Raw genomic sequence first — 24,708 nt, 5'->3', positions numbered from 1 at the left:
CTGGGGGTCAGCAGCGGTCTAGCTTTGGTGGTCCACAGAGAACACCAGCATCCCCCCGGACCACCCCCAATGCCACTCGACTGGGAACCGACGTTGTTTTGTTGATGCTTCCAGGCGAGGGCGCGAGCCGTCTTGGCTCCTGCTGGTCCTTGTTGGGTCTGGCGATGGTGGTAAGCGCAGCGCACGTCGTGAGAGGCTGAGGGTGCTGAAATCTGACGTCGGGCCTCTGATGACGGACGCGGATGGGGTCATTGGTGGGTGAGAAGCTCGGCTGGGGGAGGGAGGCCACGGCTGCAGCGCTTGGCAGCAGTCTTGTTGCTTCTGACGCTGCTGTTGGACCTCTCTCGTGGGCAGCCAGGCCACCCATCACATCGGCATTCTGGCGCTGGGCTGGAGGACTGTCTCTCATCGACACATCACATTTCGATCCAGCACGGCTCCCCTGCCTACTACCCCCTCCCTCCCCTGCCGTTATGCGCTAGGGGCGTGGGAGTGCAGCGACGCTAGCCTGAGGTAAATAGGGGGCAAAAGGGCAGGAAACTTTGCCATGGCTCAGATGCGTCAAGATAGGAGATGAGGGCACCGTGCAAGCTTGGACGAGAAGCATGGAACATGGGGGATTCGCGGCTACCTAGAAGAGGCAAGGTACAAGCTCGTCGTCGTCGATGCTAATGAAGAGGCGCGGACAGGCTGCGGAGGAGCTTCAGCCGCGGAGGTCGGGATGGCTCCAGGGTCAGGCGTCTAGAACGATGAGATGGAGGACGATGAGGGAGGGTGGTTTGACCGCGGGTGGGATGGTGCCAGGTAACGCTACAGCAACTAAACCCCCTCTAGGCGATGACGGATGGGCGAACGATGGACGATGAAGCGATGGACGATGTGACGATGAGCGAGATGGGCCGCTATCCAGACCCAGATTGGGGCGTTCCGATGGATGGGCGGCACCACAGCCAGGTACGTCAGCGGGCTGGGATCAGGCCCCGAGCATCTTGTGGCCGTCAATGAGGTAGCGGCATGTACGAAGTACCTGGGAAACCTCGGACTGACTGGCCTCGAATCTCCTTACATCAGAGAACCACTGTCCAAGTACCTCGAGGTCCCCTTGCCGGGGGAAGAAGAAATCCAATTGAACGGCCCCCCCGCGAAGAAAGCGGCAGGGATAATTCCCAGACGGCCTAGCCGCCACCACGCGAAGTTGTTGACGGCGCCGCTCTGGCGGGTTGCCCATTACCCAGCACAGATGGCCCGCGGACCTAATCTCTCCAGATCAGACACGCCCTCGATTAGTGCGCCGCCGCAGTGGACGGACGGGCTGGGTCGGTGTGGTTGTCGCCACTTCGCCGATGAGCCAAGATGAGATGAAGATGCCGTCCTGGAGGGATACTGTACAGTACTGCGTTGTGCTGACTGGTGTTTCTGGTTGGGGCATGTTTCTACCGCTCGCCGCCAATATCTGGTGCCCGACGACACCTTCTTGCATCGGCATCAGGTCTTGAGCCCGTCGTCAATCGGAGATGGGGTGGTTGTCAGCCAAGATTGGAGATGCAATGCACCTCAATCTTTCTACGGACTCGCCGTCTTCGCTTGACGTCGACAAGCAGATAGGCAGAGATGGATGCTGAACCAGAGGCGCTCGTGCCAAGCAACGTGGACTACTCCTCATGGTCATCTGGTGATGGCTTCCACCGACCTTCCTCCTCGGGACAGGCAAGGCCCGGCAAGCACCTGATGGCCGCCGGGCACATCCCACGATTTGATAATGAACGCCAGCCCGGGCAGAGGAGATGACTGAAACACATGGATAAGTGTGTACTGCACATGAATAATGTTGCGTACACACGGCGTCGATAGCGTGAGGGTTTCAATCTGAAAAGCTGAGCCATCATATCGCCGGGCGTCGCATCCCGGATGCCCGACTCGCCCTCCCCAGGGTGATCCCGGCGGGCCATCGCCCGTCCCAATCTCCGTTGCCCCAAAATTCCCCATCTCACCGGCCTTCCAGAATGTTGTACGAAGGTGGTAAAGCGCGCAAATCCCTACTCTAGTCGGGGTTCTCTGGTCTAGTCGGGGTCCGACTCGTTACCGTGTTTGTCAACCGTCTTTCTTTGCTGATCTGTTTGATGTTGTAGCATTTCTGTCTTGTGATGGGCAATTCTGGCTTGTCTACGACGCTGAGATGTCACCTCGCAATCACCAAAACAAGGCATCACCGGTGTGTATTGGGGAATCACGATCTGCAGCTCGCCCTCGCACGGTTGCTGCCAGGAGGAAATGGATGGTTAATGGGCAAAACCGCCATCCATGACGAGACAACCCAGAACGCCCCTCCGCTAGAACTTCTCGTTTGAGCACTGGCCCTTCCAAAAGTTGATGAATGTCCCAATCTCCTCGGCCAGGGTCCTGTTGTTTTGGGACAAGTCCCACGCGCCACGGGCATGGCAGATGATGCTCGTCGAGACATGGGTTCCCTGCTAGCAGGCCCACAGCCGCCCTTCCGGCATCATTCACGATGCTGTTCCCAATCGCCTGGGAATCGGCTGAGCCCTTTTTCGCTTCCCTGAGGTTGGGGTGTCCCGTCATGAGCAGCAGCAGCAGCAGCTGACGAGGGTGGACCTTGGAGGCCCTGCCTGCAAACACCAACACCATTGAGATTACGGGCTTTTGGCCGCCTTTCATTTCCCTGTCTTGTGAATGGCGCTTCTGGCACTCCCTCTGGTGGCTCTTGGGCAATTCCCATTTCCTCCCCTCCCCACAGGCGCTGCGAAAACGGCCATGCTGTGTTACGGGGTCTGTGTGAGCGTCTGTGAGTGAGTGCATGTGTGACTTCAGGGACATTTCCCGAGGTGTCGATCTCGGCCAGATCGAGCAACCATCTCGCGGTTCCTATAGGCTGTCGGAGAAGAATCCGGTCAAGCTTGTTTTGTTCTTCTGCGTTCCCTCCCTTCCCTTCCCAGGTATAGGGTGACAGATCTCGAGGTTTACCCAGCCCCGAATCTGACCATCTGCCTCAATATCTGGCCCGGACTTGCGGATATGCATGATGTGGGATGGGATGGTGACCTCTGCTCGTGTAAGAGGGCATGATCCATCATCTCGCAGCGCAGCATGATTGATCCTTATGGGATGGTGGTGTTGGCCATCTATCTCGTTCGCCTTTCCCGTCCGGCTGCAGTACTACTCCACCATCAAGACGTCACGTCGCTCATGATGGCACGGACACGACTCGGAGAATTCTGCCAGCGCAAGAATCTTGTGCTTGTGCAATGAGCCATACACCTACGGTACATCCATCGCATCGCGTCTCTACCCGAGGATCCCCGGCAGCCATGATACGACTTGAATACCCGGCCGTTACCTTGCAGTTTCTTCAAGGCCAACAAAGTGAGAGATCAGAATATGCTCTGGCTCTGCCCCGTCAGCCTCCCCAGCTGGATGCTTCTAGCCCTTCTAGGGTGCTTCTGTGTTCCCCCACTGCCCAACGGTCAGCCTCGGCTGCCACTAGCTGGGTAGCTCACTGCCGACCTGAAGAGTTGCTTCATCCATCGTCAACTCCAAATTGGGCCAATCTGGGGCATCGCTGACACTTGGATTCATCTTCGACCCACCGTAGCCAACAAAAGGATGCTTGTTTGCCATTGCCTGCAAATTCAAAATCGCAAGCTTGTTTTTCTTTTTATTCCTTCTTGCTCTCTTTATTTTTCCTTTTCACTCTCCGGTCTGCACCCACAGTAAACCGGCAACCCACCTGTCCATGGATCCATGACCATTGGGCGGGCCAACCCATATGTTAGTCATGTGTGCCCTCATCAAGAGCTCGGGTCATACGTTTTTTGACCCTTCCGCGATGTCCACCCGGCGTCTTCCCCGGCGGGCGAAGGCTCTGCGGCGGAGAGCCCCGCTCACGATCCGGTGCCCACGCAGTTATAGCCGCCGACGTGGGAGCGATGCCTGCCCATCGTCGTCCGGCTCCGGGTTTTGAGTCCCTGACATGCTACGATATGGGACTCTCCTGGACTGGAGCAGGAGGTAGAGAAGAAGCTTCAGCCATGCCATCCCCACCGAGGAAAACCGAAGAGAGAACCCGGCCTGCCCCAGAGAAACAGACGGGGGTCGACCGGCCACTTGGCAACCTAGGCATCAGAATTAGATGCCGGCCGGGCTTGGAACACCGTCCTGGCCGCACGACTTTGATCCGACCTCAGGCCAATACGAGAAATACTCGGCTGGATGTCATGATGCATCTGGCCGAAACGACTGATGTGTGTTCTCTTGCCGCCAGAGCGCGCACATACTGTAGGTACGGTGCAGCAAAACAGACGGGTAGGTATTGCCGCGTCTGTACGGAGTAGCGGGCGGGCGCTTTAAGACGTGCTGATGTGAGGTGCCGTCTCGGTGCTGTATGTGTGTCTGTTTGTGATGGTGACGGATCTGTGCATCTGTTATGCCGTGTCTTCTGTGGCTTGGCTTGTCTTGATGACGGTTGCTCTCCTACTATTCTTACTGAGCCACGCCTCCTCCCGTGCTCGACTGCCGCCCGGACAGATGTGTCATATCCATCTTGCCGATGCGTCGACTTTTGGGCATCATGTTTGAGCCTCTCCATCTCTCGCTTGTACCTCGGCATTCTGTGACGGTTGTCAAGCAACAAACACGCCATTGACGTTGCTTCTTGAGCGGTCCCCCTGGACGACATCTGCTCTACCCAGGCACAGTACAGGAGCCAGGCCAGGGATGTTGGCCTCGGGAATAATAGCAGGGTCTGTATGCCCATTGTCCGTCCTGCGTAAAAAGGAAAATGCCGTAATCTGCGCATGACTGGCACCTCTTGACATCGGGGAAAAAAAAATTAAGCACGATGGCCTTTGTTGCAGGGTGGGTCTCCCATTGTCCTCACCATTGCCTCAATAGGCATGTAGGTAGTATTCACGAGATGGATGTATGGATCACGGGCCCATAACGGTCAAGAAGTATGGATGTCTCTGGAGATGCTGCGTGTCAGAAGCATTCCACACGAATCCCATTGCCCTGCTGCGCTGCGTGTACTGTACCGTACTGCAAGTATGGATGTATGTACGCAGCACCTACATCGAGATTGCTTTTGCGCAACCGTCCATCGCCCTCGCGTCTGTTGTACAGTCTTGTAATGGCGTCGGCCTAGTCTAGTTGGCTTTTCAAGGTTCCAACGGCCGGGATCTAAAGGCCAAGACACGCGGAGAGTTGCTCTTGGTTCAAGAGAGACTCGACATGCCAGCGAACGAGCAGCCACCTGTTGGTCATTGGGCGGCGGGCGGTGGTGAGCCGCCGGCTGGTTCATGAGGAAGAAAAGCTACGAATCGGCCTCAAGACTGCAGTTGCAGTGACACGGCCGCGCCCACCCTCCCCCATGTCGACGAGTGCGCCAGAAACGCCCAATGTCGTCAGGGGCCCCGATCTCGAACGCTCCGGCCCTGTAGGGACCTTGCCAGGAGCCCACGCGTTTCTTCTCTTCCCTTTGGGATGGCGGACACGATCATGAGATCCCCACGATGCGGCGTCGCGCACGGTTGGAGGTCCAACCCAGCTCTGGACCACTGGCGTTGGGAGCTCACCCACCACCAACTCTTTCTCCCGCCGCTGGCAGAGGGCATTGCCATGGATGGGATGCCAGAGAGCTAGGGGCAAGCCACCGGCGTCCGGTTATTGAACTGCGACTTTGGGGCTGGTGGTGGTGGTGGGCCAGGAAAGATCTCAGGGCGTGGGCAGCGCTAGAAGCCTAGAACGCCCTTGACTGCAACAAGGGGCTTGCGAGGTGGTCTGATGTCGATCGCATCGAGCAACTTACTCGCGGAAAGGGCTTTTTCTCTCACTCAAAAGACAAGAAAACCTTTTCCAACCTGGGGCCCTTGACGATGGCAATGCAAGAGAGAAAGAAGGAAAAAAGTCACTAATGTAGCCATCCAGCCTCCGCCCCCCGACAACGCCCGGTTCGCTGCTTACAGCCCGTGGTTACACCGGAACCATGGCCAAGTACAGTACAGTAGAAGCAGGCGACCTGTAGTAAATTCATGGAGCTCTTTTTGGTGATATGCGGACTTGTATAGTGTAGTGTCTGGGGGTGGACGGTTATCCAAGCCATCAGCTCTCGCCGGTGGTGGTGACACAGCCAACTCATCAGACATTCATGGAACCCTACATGCCTTGTGCTGCCAGGCAAATCAATCAATCAGCCGTCTCATCACTTGCTCAATGACGACCGTGACGCTCCAATACTCGCTGGCCTCACATGTCGCCCTCTGTTGATGGGGTTGCAGTCATGGAAGGGGGCATTTTTGGTTTCCCTCGCAGCCCGCCAACCATGGTTCGCCTTGGCTCTGAGACAGAGACACATATGTACAGTACACACACACACACACACACACATCTTTAATGATCGAGGTCTTGAACTCCCATCGAGCCTGTTTGCCTTGCCTGCCTGTTATTCCTCGATACCCCATATTCACAACTCGCTTATGCAACTCCAGCCACAGTCAGATTCATTGCTTTGCCCCCCTCCACCTCCTGATACAGTCCAACTCGCCGCGCTGCTGCGGCAGCATCGGATGCGATGCATGCTGCCCAGCTGGGGTTGCTCCCTTTATTTCTCATACATGTCGGTCATCAACCAAACTACGCTACACTACCCCCAGTCTGCGAGATCCAGGTACATGGTGGTGACCTCGATCCGCATGCCCCCAAGGTATGTATCTGGTATCGCCAGATGGATCCTACCTTGCCCTGGGCAAAAAAAGACGCCGCTGCGGTCCCGGTACTGGGTGTGCTGCGCCGCCTCAAGTCCGTCCTGCGGCAGCTGGCAATGGGATCGAATGAACGAGAGGTCACTGGCACCATCAAAAGAAACCAGATCGAACGGTTTAACTGGGGAATGGTCTCCCGGACAGAAGGCAGCTCTAGCAGAGCGTTGCATCGCCGAACTTGCTGTTTCCCTTTCAGGCCCGGCCGGTGACACTTGGGTGTGCGGGCTTGTCTCATTTTTTCTTCTTTCTGGTGGTCCTTTTTGCTTGCCAGTCTGACACTGCAAAAAAGGTCTCTAGCTACCATGTGGATAGTTTAAACGCCCACCCCCAAGCACTGCCCGTTTAGAAGGGGGTTCCCTATCCTACCCACCGGGATCACACGTGGTGGGCCAAGGATGCAGGCCCGCGGACGAACTGCATCTCGAATCCCACCAACTGGCAACACCCGATCTCCCGTCGAAGGCGTGCATCGCGTGCCGCGTGCGAATGGCCTTGCGTGACCTCCCGAAGAGGATAGGAAGAAAACGCCTAACTGATACCGCTCATCGCCCTCCGCCATCCCGGCCTCCGTCGACGGAGTGTGGGTCCTCCGGGCCCCGAGTCCGTCCGGGTGGAGGACGGGATGCAAGAATTCTTTGGGAAAAATGACAAGACGATTCAGTTCTCAAATGTAAGAGGGAAAAGAAAAGGCACTGCAAGGGGAATGCGACAGAGTTTTTGGAAGGATTGAGATGCCTGCTATTTGCCCTCAAAGAACTTACTTTGCCCGGGCCAAAAAGCACTAGTCTATGTGCTGTGATAATGATCGACTCCAACATGAATTATGTCTTTTGCCCCTTCATATCCCATATCATCCTGGTCCTGGGAAATCTGGATCTACCAACTATTGGCTTCGGGCTAGGCTAGGACACCGGCTACGGAGCATTATGGCTGACCCCTTTTGTTAGCTCTAGAGGTTCTGGAATAAGGCGGATGAAATAGAGTCAGACCTAGGCATTGAGCAATAATAGATGATGCTGGTCAATTGAAGTTGTAAACATCCGAGCATAACGCCTAATGTAGATAGACATAGCTGAGACAAGATAGAGGTACTGGATACACCGGACCAAAAGACACCCATCCAAGTGAATTCAATTGCCATTCCCCCAAATTACCCAATTGGTTTACCTCGACTCCGCATTAGACCTCATCAAACAGCCCAGAGGTATCCGTACCAACGGGATACTTACTCGCTCACCTTGAACCTTGAACACCGCGGTGTTTCTCTGTCCGCCAGTAACTGGTACCTGAGTACGTAGTACTTTGGTAGTAATGTAAGCTGTCAACAGGGAAGCGACCCCCCCGGATGGCTCCTTCCACGCGCCGTTTCGTTTTCCAGGCGGAAAAGCGGGACCTCTTCCCGCCAGGGCTTCCTTGTCTTCCAACCGCTCTAGTTTCATCCATCAACGAGCTCCAAATTGTGCATCCCAGACATCGGCTCCGCGGCGTCTGATGATCCAGCTAGCAGGTGGAATACGGATAGCCGCAAGCTCTCCCTTCATCATCGACCTACTGCAGAGTGTCTATGACACCTACCACCTTGCGGCGATGCTACCCTTGGCCGTCCGAGTCGTGAGATTCACACGCGAACCCCCTTCGCCTTGTCTCTGATGCTCCCCCGCTGGTCCCCGAACTACGGATACCACGACCCCCTTCGAGGGATCCATCTCGATTGCTTGGCGCGTCAAGATGACCATGTGGTAAATCCCGTTGGTTTCAATTTCCTGTCCTCGACACGCGAGAGACAGACGCCTCCTTGCGCTCGACCTCATCCCTGCTTTTAAACCGTCACCACTCCGTCACGAACGCTCATCTCTCCGTTCCAGATTCTCGATGCAACTCGACGGCACCAACCAAAACCCTCTTGCCGACAAGCTTTCGCCATAACCAGGCACCCAATTGTCTAGTTGGTCGCCGGATCGGTGGCTCTGCGCCGCATCCGAAGTCGGCTCGCCTCAGTTCAGCGCCCGCGCCAAAGCAAGCGATCAGCGCCAGCATCGGGGTGCGATACAGCAGTTGCCGGCTCGAATACCAAATGTGTCTCTTTGGTGAATTATCCCCGACCGATCTCATGCAAAGCGCTTGCCATTTTCTCCTCGGCGGTTCCAATGCCTGGTCCTGGAAATCGGCCAGGGGTCCCCCGGCCATCGTCTGCCCCCCTTTCGATCTTCTTCGCAAATCGACCGTGTTGACGGGTCATGTCGACGGTTGGCAACGGCCCTCCATCCCTACCGTCCCAAACACTGCGGCGACATCTCCGCAATGCCCTAAACTAGAATGCTCACAGGCTGCATCTCAACCATGGCCAAGACCGGGGATCACTGACCGCCGTTGGCAATCGGGCAATGGTGGATTTGCATCCCTACGCGATTTTCTCGAATGCTCTGATATCCGACAGTCTAGGTGATTGGGTGTTTCGGGTTGACTGCAGCACACACAAGCGCGGGATTCCGAGGCAACGTAACCTGCGACAGACAGATCTGAACTCATCGTCAAGTGTGTGATGGTTTCCGCAGATGGACTAACCAAAGACGGGCAATTCAATGCCAATCACATTGCAGCCAACCTCGACGAAACAATGCCAAATGTGACGGGCGTTTGCAAGAGTCCTCAATTTAATTAATAACCAGCTACGAAGTAAATGCCGCCAGCATAATTGACGCCGCGAGATCTGATAAAAGCACACGTCGCATTTCGCTGCACATCCCTACTATTTCCGCAATCGGACAGTGGCCCTAATGTATCAAACCGTCCCCTGCAGCTTGTCGATTTCAACGGCCGCGATTCTGCAGCAGGCCCGAAAAAAGAAAGCAAGCAGCAGCAGACAGACATGGCCCTGCAAGACTCTTTACAGCCGCTGCCGGTCCTCATCGAAGTCCGGGTTGTGGAGACGGCTGGCTGTTTGTCGTTGTTTTTCGCGTCAGAGGACCACCAACCATCATCCATCCATGGATGGTGCTGCAACGCTGCAGTGCGCGCTGCAAGCGCATCAAACTCAGCTCTTGTTAGGGCGGCGAATCATTCGGCAGTTCTGTGCACTGCACAGGTGTGTACAGTGGCACATTCCAGGTCCTTTTGACGCCTAGCCCGAGGCGCCGTTTCTTATTAATCGCCGGAGCCTCTACGTAAGAGCATCCTGTCAGAGGCTTGCTTGGTCCTTGACCTTGACGAGGCCTCCACGGGAACCCTGTTTAAGCATCAGAGGCCTGACTTGCACCATGACCGAATGCGGCAAGTGACCATCTAGCCACCTTTCAACTGCCGCTGTCTGTCTGACTACCCCATGTGGAGGCCCGGGTCTCACTGGTTTCTTCCGACTCGATGAGCAAGTCTCGGGGTTCTCGTTTAGTCATGTGTCGTGGACGCTATGAGAGGTGGTTACATCCATGCCCCGTCATCAGATGATGATAGTTTCCACTGTCGACTCCGCCGATGAGCCTGCCAGAGCTCGTGAGCAGCCGGCGGGCAGGCAAGACAGACAGACAGACAGTTGAATGGGGATCCCGGCCCACGATCGCATAGCGAATGCAGCCGAGATTTGGGTGGGAGTAAGCTCTCGCCGAGTGTGGCCCCCAAAGTCTTCCATCCAGCCAACGCCAGCCGATCGGATCACGATACAATGACGTGGCCGTGCTTCCACAAGCAGCCCGGCCACACCCCCAGATCGATACCTGATTCCTGGGTCGAACTGTATCCCTACACCACATGCAGTCAGGTCCTGGCCTCGAAACACTACCGAGGCGCTCGCCCAGATGCAGATGCATCTGCCTACGATGCTGACGAATCCCACAGCGACGCCAAGTCCCATCCGACCAGTTGACAAGGGAGGGTTGCGTCCGAGGCGATCGGTGAGAAGCCGCGAGCACGTCTCTGTGGCTCCCTCGAACGCCAATCTACTCGGTGAAGGTCTTCAACAACCTGAGCAGTCAGTTATACCAGACCGTCATGTGAGCTATCGCCAATAATTCAAGGCAGATGCCTCTTTCTGCCCGTTCATGTATGGTACAGCCCGTTGGGCTTGAACGACACAGACGCAAACACGCGTTCATCACACATTCAGGCTGAAGGTTAGAGGCGAAGCAACAGGTCGCACCCCCAATCGACTCCCCCATTGACCAATTCAGGAGGAGCAAGGACAAGGGTTCCTCTGCAAAGACTAAGACGAAATGGCGGGAACCCTGGGATCTGGCTGCGGTGGGGCGGATTCGACAGGACGATCGTCTGATCCCAGGGCGCCGTGCGCTAGCGAGATCCTGCCCGTCCCGCGAACACACCACACCGCTTCCGGCTCTTAGAGACACGCCCCCCTTTTGCTAGCACCTCCTGTACGCATGGATACTTTGTTCGGAGCGCGCTGGAGTAGCCTGCAAGTAGCGCCGGTTGTCCTGTTGCTGCAGGCGTCTCGAGAGCGCTATGCTCGCCTGGACATGCTTGATGCTCCATGCTCCTCCAGTGACAACAGGAGCATCAACCTACCTCGGCTTCATCTGCTGGCTCATGTCAAGCCAAGCAAGGTCTCAGAAAGAAGGATCCAGGAGACGTCGCTACGATCCGGCAAACGTGCGATCTCGGGCCTGCAGATGAATTGATCGCGATGTCGTGGTTAGTTAGCTCACCTCACCACCGGCTGTGCAGCTGGACCCTTGGGCTATCGAGCTTCCTGTCTTGGTTAACTGGCTCTCGCTCCATGACACACCCCTCTGCGTACAGCCGTCAGCATCATGAGCATCATCATCAAGTTGTCGATGCTGGCGAGCGCTACTTTACGCTGGACCTGTCTCCCGATAGTTCCAACGCGCACAAGCTATTGGCCACAAGCGCACTGCAACGATAACCTCAGATGCTAAGGGAATTCTCTTTCAGAAACGGACCATTGCACAGCGCCTCTCTCTTTGGATACGCGGGATATTCTATGGTTTCTTCGGCCCTAGCATCTCCATGCTTCCATCATCCGTCTACGAATACTCGAATGGGGAATTGTCGGTCAAGGATGTGAGATGCAAGTGCAAGCCACACCACGCCGGTCAACGATTCAGCAATTTGGCTCCAGCATCCGCTCCTTGGCGTCGCCGAGTGGTCTGATGTTGCGGAATGCCATTGTCGGGCATCTGCACGGCCTTATTCAACTCCTCACATGCCCGAACGAGTCATTTACTTGGGGTAGGTGACATGGCATGGTATCCGTATGGCATAGCACCTATAACACGGGGTTCCTTCACCGTTTGTCAGCCTCGTTATGGAACACAGGAGGCTGCGACGAGGCTGGCAACTATAGCATTCCTTGTCGCCACGACGACATCGCATCGTTCAGCGGTACGGTGCACCGCAGGGTGACACCCTGGTCGATGTGATCTCGGGTCTTCGCTTCACATCATGCCCTCAGGGGAAGGAGAATAAGGAACGGCACGCGACAGCCACCTCTTTCTCTGGGGGTTTTGAGTTTGACGATGGCCTCAACGGCGCCGGGGAGACGAGTTCCAACCGGGTTTTGGGCGAGCGCCACGAGCGGAAAGAAGCTCTGCTCGGACAGTCGCCCTCGACGGATAATTAACTAGCGTCGAGGTGATGGCAGCCGTAGGAGATCCAGGGGGGTGCTGGCTGTCATGCTCAACTTGGCAGGGCCCTCAAGCAGTCAAGCTTGAGCTCGAGCGTCTGGTCAGTGTCCGGGCGTGGAAATCAACCCACACCAGGGTGGTTGCCGTCTCTCTAGCCGATCCAACTTGACTAGTGGGCGACCGCGTTCGTGGATTCTTTTGCGGCGCGAGATGAGAAATTTCGCATTCTCTCCCCAGTACCGGCCCGTCGTCTCAGCCTTACCAACCCTAGCCACCGACCACAGTTTGGTTTGCACGGGCTGGGGCTTGACGAATAGTGTAGCTGCAAGTCAGCTCGGCTGGCCGAGGCTTGCTTGCTTCTTGCTGCGGCGGCCCCCTGGAGGCAGCACACGACCAATCGCGTCTTGCAAGCTGGCGTGATGCATCATACGATGTCGTCGCCGGCTGTTGTTCCCCTTGACGGTGTGCCGTCCAGTCATCGAGATGCCGAACGGGTCGCGACCGATCTCTGCTGCGCACGACTGGGGTTTATTGAGATGCGGGCAAACATGACACGGGCGATGAGGAAATACGGCAGATGATGGGCGTGCGTGTGATGAGATGGACTCTGTCAGTGTGAGTATCCCCCACATATTGGGCCAAGCAAGGCTGCGTGTGTCTCTGTTCACACAATCGGCACTGGAGAGTCCCAATTCCCCGTATGGTCATCGCATCTCATCTCATCGTATCGTATCTCATCTCGCCAGTATCGTGGCGGGGGTGCCACCCCGGCGGCTGGCGCCCCGCTAGAACGGCGGCCCCTGATTCAAAGCCTTTACTGTCATTCATCTCGGTCTCGGTCTTTTTGTCCTTTACAGTTTGGCTTCTCCGGCGTCGAGGAGACGGGACATTCTACGGCATTTGTGTTGACAAGGGTGGGAGAAGCTATGACGGCACACTACCTGGTGCCTCGATATACGGATGCTACGTGGCTCTGGTGTGTGAGAGGGCACACGCAGGTCATCGTGGAAACATTGGTCTCGTGGAGAAGAAAAAAAGAGAGAGACGGTCCGGGATATGCAGATGCATGCATAAGACTGTCACGCACATCATTCCAACGAGCATTGACTGCTGCTTTGGTTGGCTAGTTATGCAATGCCATCGAGAAAAAGTGACGACCACGAGTCAAGTTCGATATGAGAGCCCCACGAGTGGAGGTTACCGACGAAAGCTTCCAGAAGGCCACGAGGTGAGGCGAGGGAGGCGGTCAATTTGGATGAGACAGAAGAGATGCAAGGCCTGGCAGAGTTTGACTGGCCTCGTGCTTGCTTTCTTTTTACGTCCCCTGCCTTGTTTCTCCTGTTGGTGACCGGAGCACGACGCATTCCGAAACCGAAGAGATTGTTGCGAAGACGAAAGACTCGGTATATCCAACAATGCCGTGTGTGTGTGGTTCCGCTGTCAAAGATTTTTTTTGTTTCTGGTTTCGTTTCAAGTCGGCTCATACGCATCCTCTTTGAGAGGTTCCTTTCTTTTTCCACGTACGTTTCGACCTGGAATCGTTCCACGGGTACTGCGTTAGCGGGTGGAGTTGACCGCGATGTCAAGAGGTTGCTTTTTCTCCGCCATGTGAAATTCTTTGGGTGAGCGGCCCCTTTGGTTTCTTTTCTTTTTCCTCCGCTTTTCCCTGCGGATGTTTGCTTTTTGGTCCTCGTCTTGCAGTTCATCATGATATGATGTTCGGCTACGGGGTGGTAAACAGCCCGGGAAAGCCATGACCCTTGACTTGATTATTCCCTACCCAAGTCCGTCCACCTCTCGGCTCCGCGCCCCCGGCGTCATCAGTGGAGAATAAGGAACGGGGCCGTCTCCTGGAGGGCGTCGATTAATTTTGACTTGATCGCTCAAGGAGGGATGAGAGGCAGGGCAAGGCAGGGAAGGATCCTTTGTTTCGTCGAATACGGAGGAACGCATCGCATCGAGGGCCTCTGCTCTGCATGCCAGGCAAGGGTCGTGTATCGGGGGGGGGGGGCGCATTCGGGCTTTTCGGGGTGGAGAGCCAAAGCAAACAATGAGAGTATGGAAAAAGTAAACTATCGAAATGTGCCAGGTTGTAGACATGGAAATGGCATCATGTCGATGGATGGACGGACCTAGAGAAGAGGGCGTGCGTGTTTGCATCCATCCCAGGAGCTTGGGTCAGGCTCCAAATCTGCAAGGACAGGACTGGACACCGACTCTTGGAGTTTGCTCCTGTTGTCGATGCAAAGTGTTCAACTCGTTACGAGTCACCTCCAGTCCATCAAGACGCTATCGACAAGCCGGCCTCTGATTCGGGGATCGGCCATGGGGTCAGATCAGGTCAGATCAGGAGGACCCTTTTTCTTGTTTGTGTCGATCACCCGGGTCTGGACCTCTGCCCTTTGGTTGGCTCAGCTTAGACCTCAGCCGCTCTCCAAGGAGGCCACATCCTCGTCGCCCATGCTCACCAAGGACTAGGTGCAATTCCGATGCTCACCGCCAGCTATGGGTGTGCGTCTCTCTTCACCAAGAGACGATGAGACAGTGGCTAGGTTGACGATCCAGGGTCTTCTGGTTCGGGTTGAGAGCTGACGGTTCCTGCTTAAGCGGGAGAGATTAAGGCAAGCCACCAAGATAAAAGTGCATTCTCCAGAAGCCATTTTGGGCCCGACGACAAGAGATTGAGGTTAGAGCCGAGACGGACGCTTCTCAAAGGGGAGCAAGGCTTTACTGCTTCGGTCATGGGACCGAGACAAGCGTCGACCCAAGATGCACTCTATCTACGGAACGTAAACGACCGACGACGGCGCGGAAGGGCTGAAATCTCACGAGAGACTGCAGATTGGCTGCATCGATGTGGAAATCGGAAATCTGCAGCGCATCGAACAGCTCTTGGCCGGCTGTCTGTCGACTAGCTACTGCGGATGACACGGCTGAAGAGAGGCCAACGTCTGAGACATTTATCGACGGATCGGTTTACAGGTCTTCAGCTGTGATTCAGCCGCCGTCGAAATGGTTCACCACCCCCCGTGTCAACCTGACACTGACTACTGCGCAGTAGTAGGATGGGGGGAGCTAGCTACTGTAGGTAGCTTTGACTGACAATCCGCCCGCCTGCCTGCGCTCGCCGCCTCTTGGAATCGGTATGAACAGGGCAGAGAGAGAGGCTGATGTTTGTCTCTGATACTGCTGGATCTTCTGCTGTCTCAGCCTGCGCCTTGCCTTGCGCATGATGGGTCTCGATGTCAGAAAGAAGGACAACAGCGAAAACAACAAGACTCCAGCGCATGAGAGGCTGGGGGCGTGTGCACGTCCACGCCCAGCATCAGATCATGACTTTCTCCCACTCACCCACTAAACAAGGGCGTGCGCGATCGGGATGATGGGGGAAAAGCAGGGAAGAGCTGAGAAATGTGGTTATGCAAGATCTAGACGGGGATCCACGGCGAATGAGGCAATCAATGGCCTCGATTCTGGCGCATGTTGGTTGTGATATGCAACTATTGAGTGGGTTTGATTGTTGGTGTTGGTCGGCTCATGCAGTGAGAATGAGTGAAGATCGGGATCCGTCTCTATCTTTGCTTCTCCTTGACGACACGACATGATATGACATGACGATGTTGATGTTGGTTGATATTCGGTCAAGAGGGCTGGGCCAAGACATAGTCACGGGTCCAGTCTGTTTGTCGTTGGCGCATGGCTGTTGGTTGGTCGGTGGTTGGCTGATGCCATCGCCAACTGCCAACTTTTGGGTGCAGGGTAGTTGGGACAAAACTACAAGTTCGTCTGTTGGTCGGCCTCTTGTTGCTGTTTCGTCGTTTTGCATCGCGTACCGGGGGCCTTCTCTTCAAGGTTTATCTAATTCTCGGTACCAAAGGAATCAGAAACCCTGGCGAGTGATGAGAACGGCACGGTTTGATATGCACCCCAGGTATGTATTGTTGCTCTGTTGGCAGACTCACTACTACATGCCATACAAGGAAACCACCCTTGGCCCAGCCCGGTTGGAATTGTACACACACGGGGGAAAGACGGCCGCAAGGAAGGTATTGTGCTGGAAGAGATGGCCATTGACCATATCCCCCCTCTGCTCACCAACAGCGGGCTGGCCAACAAGAGCGTCTTGCCAACAAATGTGTAAGTGGCCAAGGGACTGCAACTCCCTGCTCATATTGACCACCATAGTTGGACCGAGGTGCGTTGTGAATACAACTTGCACCAAGCCAACGTAGTATCCCGAAAAGAACAAACACATGCCGACGAGTGCATGTGAAGGTACTGGTAGGACAATGGATCAGGTCATGCAGCCACATCTGCCCTCCAAGACTCTGAGAACGGCCCGATGAGATGACCTTTTCTACGAGAAAGTAAATTTCTCTAAATCGACGACAATAGAAAGTCAAGTTCATGACTAATGCAGTAGTATAACATAACAAACCCAACGCCCAACAGACAACTTGGATATGAGGTGTCACATTTGAGCTGAACTATCATGACACTGAGACATATGACCAATAAGTAGAGTAACAAGAAGACCTAGAATTGCTGAGAGAATAATTGGCCTAGGCTAGAAAGACACAATTGTAAGTCAAGTTACTTGACATCAATATTGAGACTTGAAATACAACTCTTGTAGGGGGTAGTTGATCAACTTGATATGACAACACCTGCACTAACTCAACATCACAAACAACCACAAGAGTATTCAAGTCAAGATCGTGTCATTTCATTCATTATACTATAAAAGTCCGACTATCGCTGCGACTCCTCCCTCTTCTCAACACCCTCCCGTCCAATAGAGCTCATATCCATACCCTCACCCTGCGTAGCCGGCTCCCGCAGACCACCCCGTGCAGCGGCATCTGTACCAACCCTAGCATTCTCACCACCAGCACCGACGTTGACGGTCCGGGCATCGGCGGATTGCCAGTCCGAGGCTGTGGGGGGTTGATCGGGGAGGGGGAGGTTGGACTGCGTGTTGGCGATCTTTTGGTCTTTGGATTGAGACATGATGACTTCTGGAGAACCTATTAGAACTTGTTTTTCTTCTTCTTTTTGGTAGAGGGAAAGGTCAAACTTGCTGTGGTTGTGGAGAGTTGGTTGAGTTGAAAGGTATGTAAATGTAGTTGTGGTTGTAGCTTGAAGTTGAAGTTGAAGTTGAAGTTGAAGTTGAAGTTGAAGTTATCTGACAACTCAACCACGTTCAACAGCCCTTTTAATATTCAACCCCCAGCAACCTCTAGTCATTCAGAAGCTCCCCTGACAAAACTGCAATCGCGATCTTTAACATCATCGCTGACGTCAGTGACGTCACCAGAGCCTCAACTCGCACCTAAAGCTCCGGCCCTTCTCCACCGTTACAACATCATTACCTCCTCACAAGAGATGGAAGATTCTGACGGCTTCTGATCTACGCAAGTCGAGGATCGACACATTGACAAGAGTCAAATCGAACACGGCCAAGAAAACCAGGTTGGAGACAAGGTACTATGATGAATATACCCACCACAGTCCAGGGGGAGAGCAGTGCAAGTAGCTACAGCAAGGTTTCATTTCCTCTATCATGTCTCAAAAGCCAATGCCAATGCCAATCCATCGCCCAAAACGCCCCGTGCTCGCAACGAAAATGTCTGACAATATCAACATCCAACCCGCTCTGACGTTTGTTGCGCGGCTCTACCTATCCCCACTTCCTCAACCCATGCCTTTCAGACTTTTCAACACCCCTAGCCTACTCGTCGATCCGTCTCGGCCGACGTAGCTTTCTCTCCTGCATCTGGGTTGAGGTAGTCGGCGTCTTCGGCGGCCTCGTACTCTCCAATAAGGTCTGCAACTACTTGTCGTGCCTCGTCGAACTCGTTGAGGTTCTCGGCAAAGGGGGCTGTCTTCTTGTATCCTTCCATGAAGGCATTGCGCTTCCGCATACCATCATACTGTCTCAGAATCCTCTTGAAGAGCTAATTGTGTTGTTAGAACGGTGTAACACCACGTAACAGGACTCAAACTTACAGTTGCAATACTCGTGTGATTAGCCAGCATCAGACCGCTCACACGATGGCTCATGGGAATATAAGGACTCCTCTTTGTCAAAGCCACCTGGATACTCGCAGGACCCCAAGGGATGAATGTAGCGAGACGTCGCTCCCGGATACGTAGCAGACTCTTGTGGACATCAGTAGGGTCAACCTCGCCTTGGATCACGTTCAGGATCGAGATGTAGCAGCTCTTCTTTCCGGGAACTGTTGACACCATGCGGTTCTTGGGCTGGAGCAGACGTCGCATCACGTCCAGCACCGTCGTCTTGCGCACCGTCTTGGCTTGCTCGACCTGGTCGCCGGTGAAGGGCGTGTATGCTGTCATGAGGAAGTGACACCTGGGAGTTGGGATGAGAGAGGCGAGGATGCTGACGAGATCGTTGTGCATGTAGCCGGGGTATCGTAAAGTCGTTGTGCTGGCCGACATGACAGTGGCAACCTGTGGGACAGTCAGTACCCCTTATCTAATGGTTCATGTGGTCTGGGCTAGTCTTACAAGTTGGTTCGTCTGTTGGAAAGATGGCTCCTGAACATGCAGCCTGTCAGCGGCAATGTGGGACAGGGCACCATTGTCGAGCACGACAACCGAGTCGGCGTGCTGCGTCAATCGTCTCATGGAGAGAACACTGTTGTATGGATGGACAACGACATCGCCGGCGTTGGTCGTGTCAGGAAAGACCGAGTAGGTCTGGATGATCTTCTTGGGGAAGCGGTCGTTGAGTTTCTCAAGGAGAAACGAGCCGAGACCGGAGCCAGTACCACCGGCAATGGAGTGAAGCATCATGAAGCCCTATGATAGTCAGCAGGTGGTCTACCTACGGCAACTCGATGGGCACTCACCTCGAGGGAGTCACTGCCGTCAGCCTCTCGATCAATCATCTCCATGATGTCTTCATATACTGCCTCGCCGCTCTGGTAACCATCACCCCAGTTGTTGGCGGCACCCATGCCATCCTTCCCCACGTAAAAGTTCTCGGGGTTGTAGATGTTCTTGTAAGGCCCCGTCTGGATTCCGTTGAGGACCTGCCCAAACGTCTTAGCATATGATATCGTCCGTCGAATCTCGTTTCATCGCACGTACCCTTGGTTCCAAATCAATCAGGATGGCTCGGGGGATGTATCGCGTATCGTCGCTCTGGTAGTAAAAGACATCCTTTCGGTCGCCGCCTTCGGTCGCAAAGTCTTCGAGGTTTCCGTCTTGGCTGATGCCGTGTTCCTGACAAAGTTGCTGCCAGAACTGGCTTCCGACTATGGCGACAACAAGAGTTAGCGAGTGATCATGTTGTCAGAGTGCGCAGCGTCGTGGGCATTATCATGTGCGATGCGGTGCGGTGAACGAACGGGCTGGTGGGGGAGAGGAGGAGGAACTGACTGCTGTTGCCGCACTGCCCGGCCTGGATTGTGATGATTTCCCTGTAATAGATTATCAGCTGCTGCCTCTCGGCTTGAATTAGAGGTTGCTTTACCTGGGCATCTTGTCTTGTCAGGGAGTGATCAAGGTTGATGTTTTAAGTGGAATCTTTTCTGCGACAGCTCAGCCTTGCTTGTTTGGTACAGTAGCCGTAGCTCATGCTCTTTCTTACGCGACGCGTGCCGCACCTTCCCTACCCAAGCTCTGCTGATCCCCGCCCCCGCGTTTCACAAACAATTCACACCAACACCAAATATCACTATTGTCAATAGACATATAACATCACTATTACATTACATTTAATAGACTATTGTTACAAATGAGATTGGATTTGCACATGTACTGCATGTAGTTCCCCCTACAACTATTGATACACTCACTCACTCACTCACTGCTGTCCATCTTACAAAACAACCCTTCCTATATCAGTCTCTGCTAAGACGAGATGGCATGCCATCACTCGGTACTTGATAAACAAAACAACAGGGGTCTCTGTTACTGTGACCCCTTCCAATGCTTGCTTGGTTGCTTATGAAACGCAACTTTTGTATTTCATACAAGTCAAAGTCAATCTTTCTTTGCCTGCTGGGAAAATAACATCTCCCATCAAATGTCTCGCCTTGGCCTCCCTCCCTCCGCTCAAGATGGAAGACAAGAACCTCGAATCCCTTCGCAACGCCCGCAATGCATGCTGCTCCAAAAAAGAACCTTACCTTTCTATGCTGGCACCCGCATTGTGCTTCTAGTATACTCCTGTTTTCCTGTCCTCCGCATTACTTTTTCTTGTTCAACTCCTTGTGCTTTTCCATGGCAGCCGCCAACTCCTTAGCCAAGTCTGCCGTCTTGACCTGGATCATCCAAGTCTCAAGTCCGTCGCCCTTCTCATTCGATGTCGTGATCTTGACATACTTCTTGTCTGCCTTGTACGACATGTCTGGCAGGACAGCTCGGTTCAGCGCAATGTGTCCTCGTGGCTCCGCCCGCAGGAGCAGTCGCACCACGCTCGTCTCCTTGTGCTTCAGCAGCCGGAGAGCTCCCACGCCCTGCGTTGACCAAGGGCTCTGAGACTTGGACTTCTTCTCCTCCGACTTCTCACCGGCTGGCACAAACTTCAACACCTTGGCTCGTACATCGTGCAGCACGTCCTCATCCTTCTCCAGATTTTCCGTCAGGTTCACCTGCTCTTGCTTGTCGCCCTCGTCGCCGGCCGCCGCCGCTCCTTCAGCCTGGGTAGATGGTTCCGGGGTCCCGCCAGCTGGTGTTGTGGCCAGGCTAGAGCCTCCCCCAAGACTGAACGGTGTGTCTACACCCGTCGCTTTAGTGGGAGGATTTTCCGACGTGGAAAAGGAGACTTACTGGTCCCGGTGGTAGATCCACCAGCTGGCGGTTGGAGGTTGCCAAAGGCCGGAGCAGCTTGGTTGGAACCAAAGGTTGGCGTCGAGTTCTGTGCCGGGGAGGCTCCCGAGAAGCTGAACGCCGGCGCTCCAGTAGATCCTGAGGCGCTTCCAAAAGAAGGAGCGTTGTTGTTGCTGCTCTGGTTGGCGCCAAACGTTGGAGCTGCTGTGCTGCCACTGGCATTTCCAAACTGGAATGGGCTGGAGCCACTCGGCGCGGCTGAAGTGCTTCCAAAGCTGAACATGCCTCCAGAAGTCGAGGTCGGGGCGGAACCAGAGTTGCCTCCATTGTTACCCGAAGCGAAAGGGTTGTTGAAGGAAGATCCCGAGTTTCCAGACTGGAAAGAAAAGCCTCCGGATCCTGAATTGCTTGTTGAGCTGGCAGCGCCGAAGCTTGTGTTGGCACCGTTGGTGGTGCCCGAAGCACCGCCAAAGATGGGAGCAGCAGGAGTGGTCGAAGCATTGCCAAAGCTGAAGATGGGAGCGGCTGACGCTCCAGTGCTGCCACCATTGAAAGCCTTCTTGGCTGGTGATGGTGCGTCCTGCTTCATGGGACTACCACCAAACATGGGCGCTCCAGACGAAGCTGGCGACTGGGGTGCGCCGAAGAGAGGCTTCGCAGGCTCCGAAGTGCCATTGGGCTTGGCGCCAAAGCTGAAGATAGGGGCAGCAGCAGGCTTGTCAGCAGCAGGAGCATCAGTCTTGGCCGCCGTCGATGCATCACTACTAGCGCTAGGAGCACCGAATAGGGGCTTCGCAGCAGGTGTAGTTGATGCGTTTCCAAACAGGTTGGTGGCATTTGCTGTAGGCTTGACGCCAAATAGAGATGACGCCGGGGTGGTTGACTCGCCACCAAAGAGCGAAGTCTTAGGAGCCGTAGAGGACTTGTCACCCTCGGCAGGCTTGGCACCAAAGAGCGTGGAGGACTGCATCACAGGCCCACTGGATTCCGCGGGCTTGCTAACAGAACCAAACAAGTTAGTTGTGGAAGGAGTGCTGGGCTTGTCGTCGACCTTCGCTCCAAACAAGCTGGAAGCAGGCTTGGTAGGCTCAGCCTCCTTAGGAGTCTCAGCAGCTGGCTTGGGGGTGAAGAGAGAAGATCCAAAGCTCGGCTGAGCAGTCGGGGCCTTGACCTCGAACATGGGCTTCTTGGGAGCCTGATCATTCTCCTTGTCAGATTCACCTCCCGTCTTGTCAGCTTGTTCAGAGACTGGTGTTGACTCCTTCTCAGCAGGCTTGTCCTGCTTGGGGGCACCAAAAATGTTGGAAGTGGTAGTGGTCTTGGGAGCAAATAGGGAGCTTGTCGGCGCCGACGTAGTCTTGCCGAAGAGAGAGCCAGCCTGGCCGGTAGAGGATGGTGCAAACTTGATAGGAGTGGTTGTGGGATTCCAGGTTTGGTCAACGGGCTTGGCCGCAGGCTGCTCAGGAGCTTCAGTCTCAACCTTGTCCTCTACGCGCACAGGCTGACCGTCACTGCCCTTGGTGACTCGATCGAACAGGCTTCGTCCGGGAGTGCTCTCCCGGGTTCCAGGCGCACTGGTATCGGCCACAGCACCACTGGTAGGAGCCTGCGGGGCGAAAAGACCAGTGCCGACCTGTGAAGCTGTCTCAGTGCCACTGGCAGCAGCACTGGGCTCGTCACTCTGTGCTGTCGCCTGGCTGTCCTCCTCAGCATCCGAGTCGGCCTCGCTCTCGGCATCGGCGTCGACACCACTGTTCTTGGCCGAGCTTGCATCAGAAAGATAACCAAAAATGTTGCCACCAGCCGCGGCATTGCTTGGCTTGAGATTCTGCCCAAACACACTGCGGGCAAGCGCAGATCCGCCGCTGGTAGGCTTGTTGAAAGCGAAAGGGTTCGGCTTGGCGCTGCCGGCCTCATCGACGGGCTTAAGAGAGGGCTTCAGAGGGGAACCGACGGGTGTAGACGACTTGTTCGCAATCTTCTCGAACAATGTCTTGGCCATAGAGGCCTGGCCCTTTTGCATCTTGGAAGGCTGGCTCTCGGCCTCATCGCTCACTGAAACCCTGCGCTTGTTCTTGCCAAGAACAGACGCAGGAGTAGGTACCTCGACGGGTGTCTCAACAGGTGCCTCCTCCTGCTCGGGAGCGCGTCGTTTGTTGCTGGTCGAGATACCATTCGAGACAGTGTCCTTGGAAATATCGTCGTCGGCCTTGCGCTTCTTTGAGGCTGTGGGCTTAGTAGGAGTAGGCTCAGCATCCTCCTCCTCAGGCTCAGGGAGACCATGCTCTCGACGCCACCTCTTGAGAACATCCTTGGATGGCTTGACGTTCTGGAACTCGTACAGACCGTACCGCAGCAGAATGATACTCCGGCTCTTTTCAAACTCCTTTGCAAAGTTGATGACGTTCAACTTCCAATCCTTCTTGGAAAAGATCTCGTTCGCCGCATATTTGAGCCGTCGAAGGTCGAGGATGCAGAAGAATTGCCGTCGCTGCTCTTCATCAAAGTCTGGAGGGCAGAGGTGGGAGAGGAACTGGTCAGCGTAGATGGATCCCTTCGAGTTCCAGTCCTTGGGGATCTTCTTGGTGAGGGCCTCACCAGAGAGCTCTGGATCAGGATCCTCGATGCGCATGGTGAACAGCTCCTTGGACGTGGCCTTGGACGCCATGCCCCGCGGCGTAACCTGTGCGGTCGACTCTCGGAACGTCCGACTCGGCTCGGGAGTAGCGCCAGGGGCAAACACCTTCTTCATGGTGCTCTGAGGTAGGCTGGGGGAGAAGGGCGCCACCGGGGGTGTGTCGGCGACGGCAGAGACCCGGAAGATGTTGCGGGCGGTGGCAATCGAGCTCTTGCTCAGACTGCTAGATGGAATCTCATCGCGAGTCGTCAACAACCTCCGCGACGATTGGGGAGTGCCACTAAGGCGGCTGGTCTTGTATGGAGTCGAGACGTAGGCGCGCTTTGCGAAAGGCAGAGCAGGACGCGGACGAGGTGTGCTCCTGCCGACATCAGCGGCGTCGCCGTCGCCGGGGATTGAAAAGGTGACCATCTCGCACGACTGTAGATGGGGGAGATATTAAGCGGGGGGGTGTGTTGGCAGGGTGGTGATGAAAGAAATATCGAACTCGACGTCGCGCGTTTTGAGCTCGATGGATGGGATGGGCGTTGAGGTGGCTCGCAGACGAAAGGGGCGGGCCCAAAGGGAACGGGCGGAAAGCGAGTATTCGATCTGGAACAATGGACAAGGAGCTTAGACAAGCTGTCCTTGAAGTTTGGCGATGCGGCTTTGATGGCAGCGCAATCGCATTTGGCCCGAGGTCGCCCTAGGAAACGGCACGAGAAGGCGAGTTGCACGAGGGCGAAGGGCGGGTGGTGTTTTGGGTGTGCGAGCGACGCTGCTGGGCACTGGCTTTCTTAGGTTCTTTCAGAAAAAAAATAAAGGCGGGTCCTCTTTCACCCTCTGTGGGCGGTCCTACCGTCACCAAGGTAATAGAAACGGACCTGACTCCTCAGGCACCAAGACCCAAGGCCAAAAAGAG

At 55.0% G+C, this 24,708-nt stretch overlaps 2 protein-coding genes across 2 annotated transcripts; both read right to left on the bottom strand.

The window, feature by feature from the left end:
* Window positions 1-17,073: 17,073 nt before the first annotated feature.
* Window positions 17,074-17,550, bottom strand: NECHADRAFT_102636 (uncharacterized protein). Its single transcript, XM_003050692.1, has 2 exons — window positions 17,449-17,550; window positions 17,074-17,385 (listed from the first exon to the last, which is right to left on the bottom strand). The coding sequence occupies exon 2, from the start codon at window positions 17,375-17,377 to the stop codon at window positions 17,120-17,122; it is 258 nt and encodes an 85-aa protein (XP_003050738.1). The 5' UTR covers window positions 17,378-17,385; window positions 17,449-17,550; the 3' UTR covers window positions 17,074-17,119.
* A 543-nt stretch (window positions 17,551-18,093) lies between these two features.
* On the bottom strand, window positions 18,094-19,876 carry NECHADRAFT_80281 (uncharacterized protein; the record flags this gene model as incomplete). The annotated part of the gene is made up of 7 exons (XM_003050691.1): window positions 18,094-18,324; window positions 18,377-18,841; window positions 18,899-19,192; window positions 19,243-19,425; window positions 19,484-19,650; window positions 19,775-19,815; window positions 19,869-19,876. 7 exons carry the CDS (start codon window positions 19,874-19,876, stop codon window positions 18,094-18,096), a joined length of 1,389 nt encoding a protein of 462 aa, XP_003050737.1.
* Between the last annotated feature and the right edge of the window lie 4,832 nt (window positions 19,877-24,708).

Source organism: Fusarium vanettenii, assembly GCF_000151355.1.
Source record: "Fusarium vanettenii 77-13-4 chromosome 5 genomic scaffold NECHAsca_5_chr5_3_0, whole genome shotgun sequence".
NCBI classification, from domain to species: domain Eukaryota; kingdom Fungi; phylum Ascomycota; class Sordariomycetes; order Hypocreales; family Nectriaceae; genus Fusarium; species Fusarium vanettenii.
This window is presented reverse-complemented; position numbering and strand designations above follow the sequence as displayed.

What these genes read in the sequence shown, in the direction of transcription:
- NECHADRAFT_102636 (XM_003050692.1), bottom strand. Translation starts at nt 17,377, where the DNA reads ATGTCTCAATCCAAAGACCAAAAGATCGCCAACACGCAGTCCAACCTC.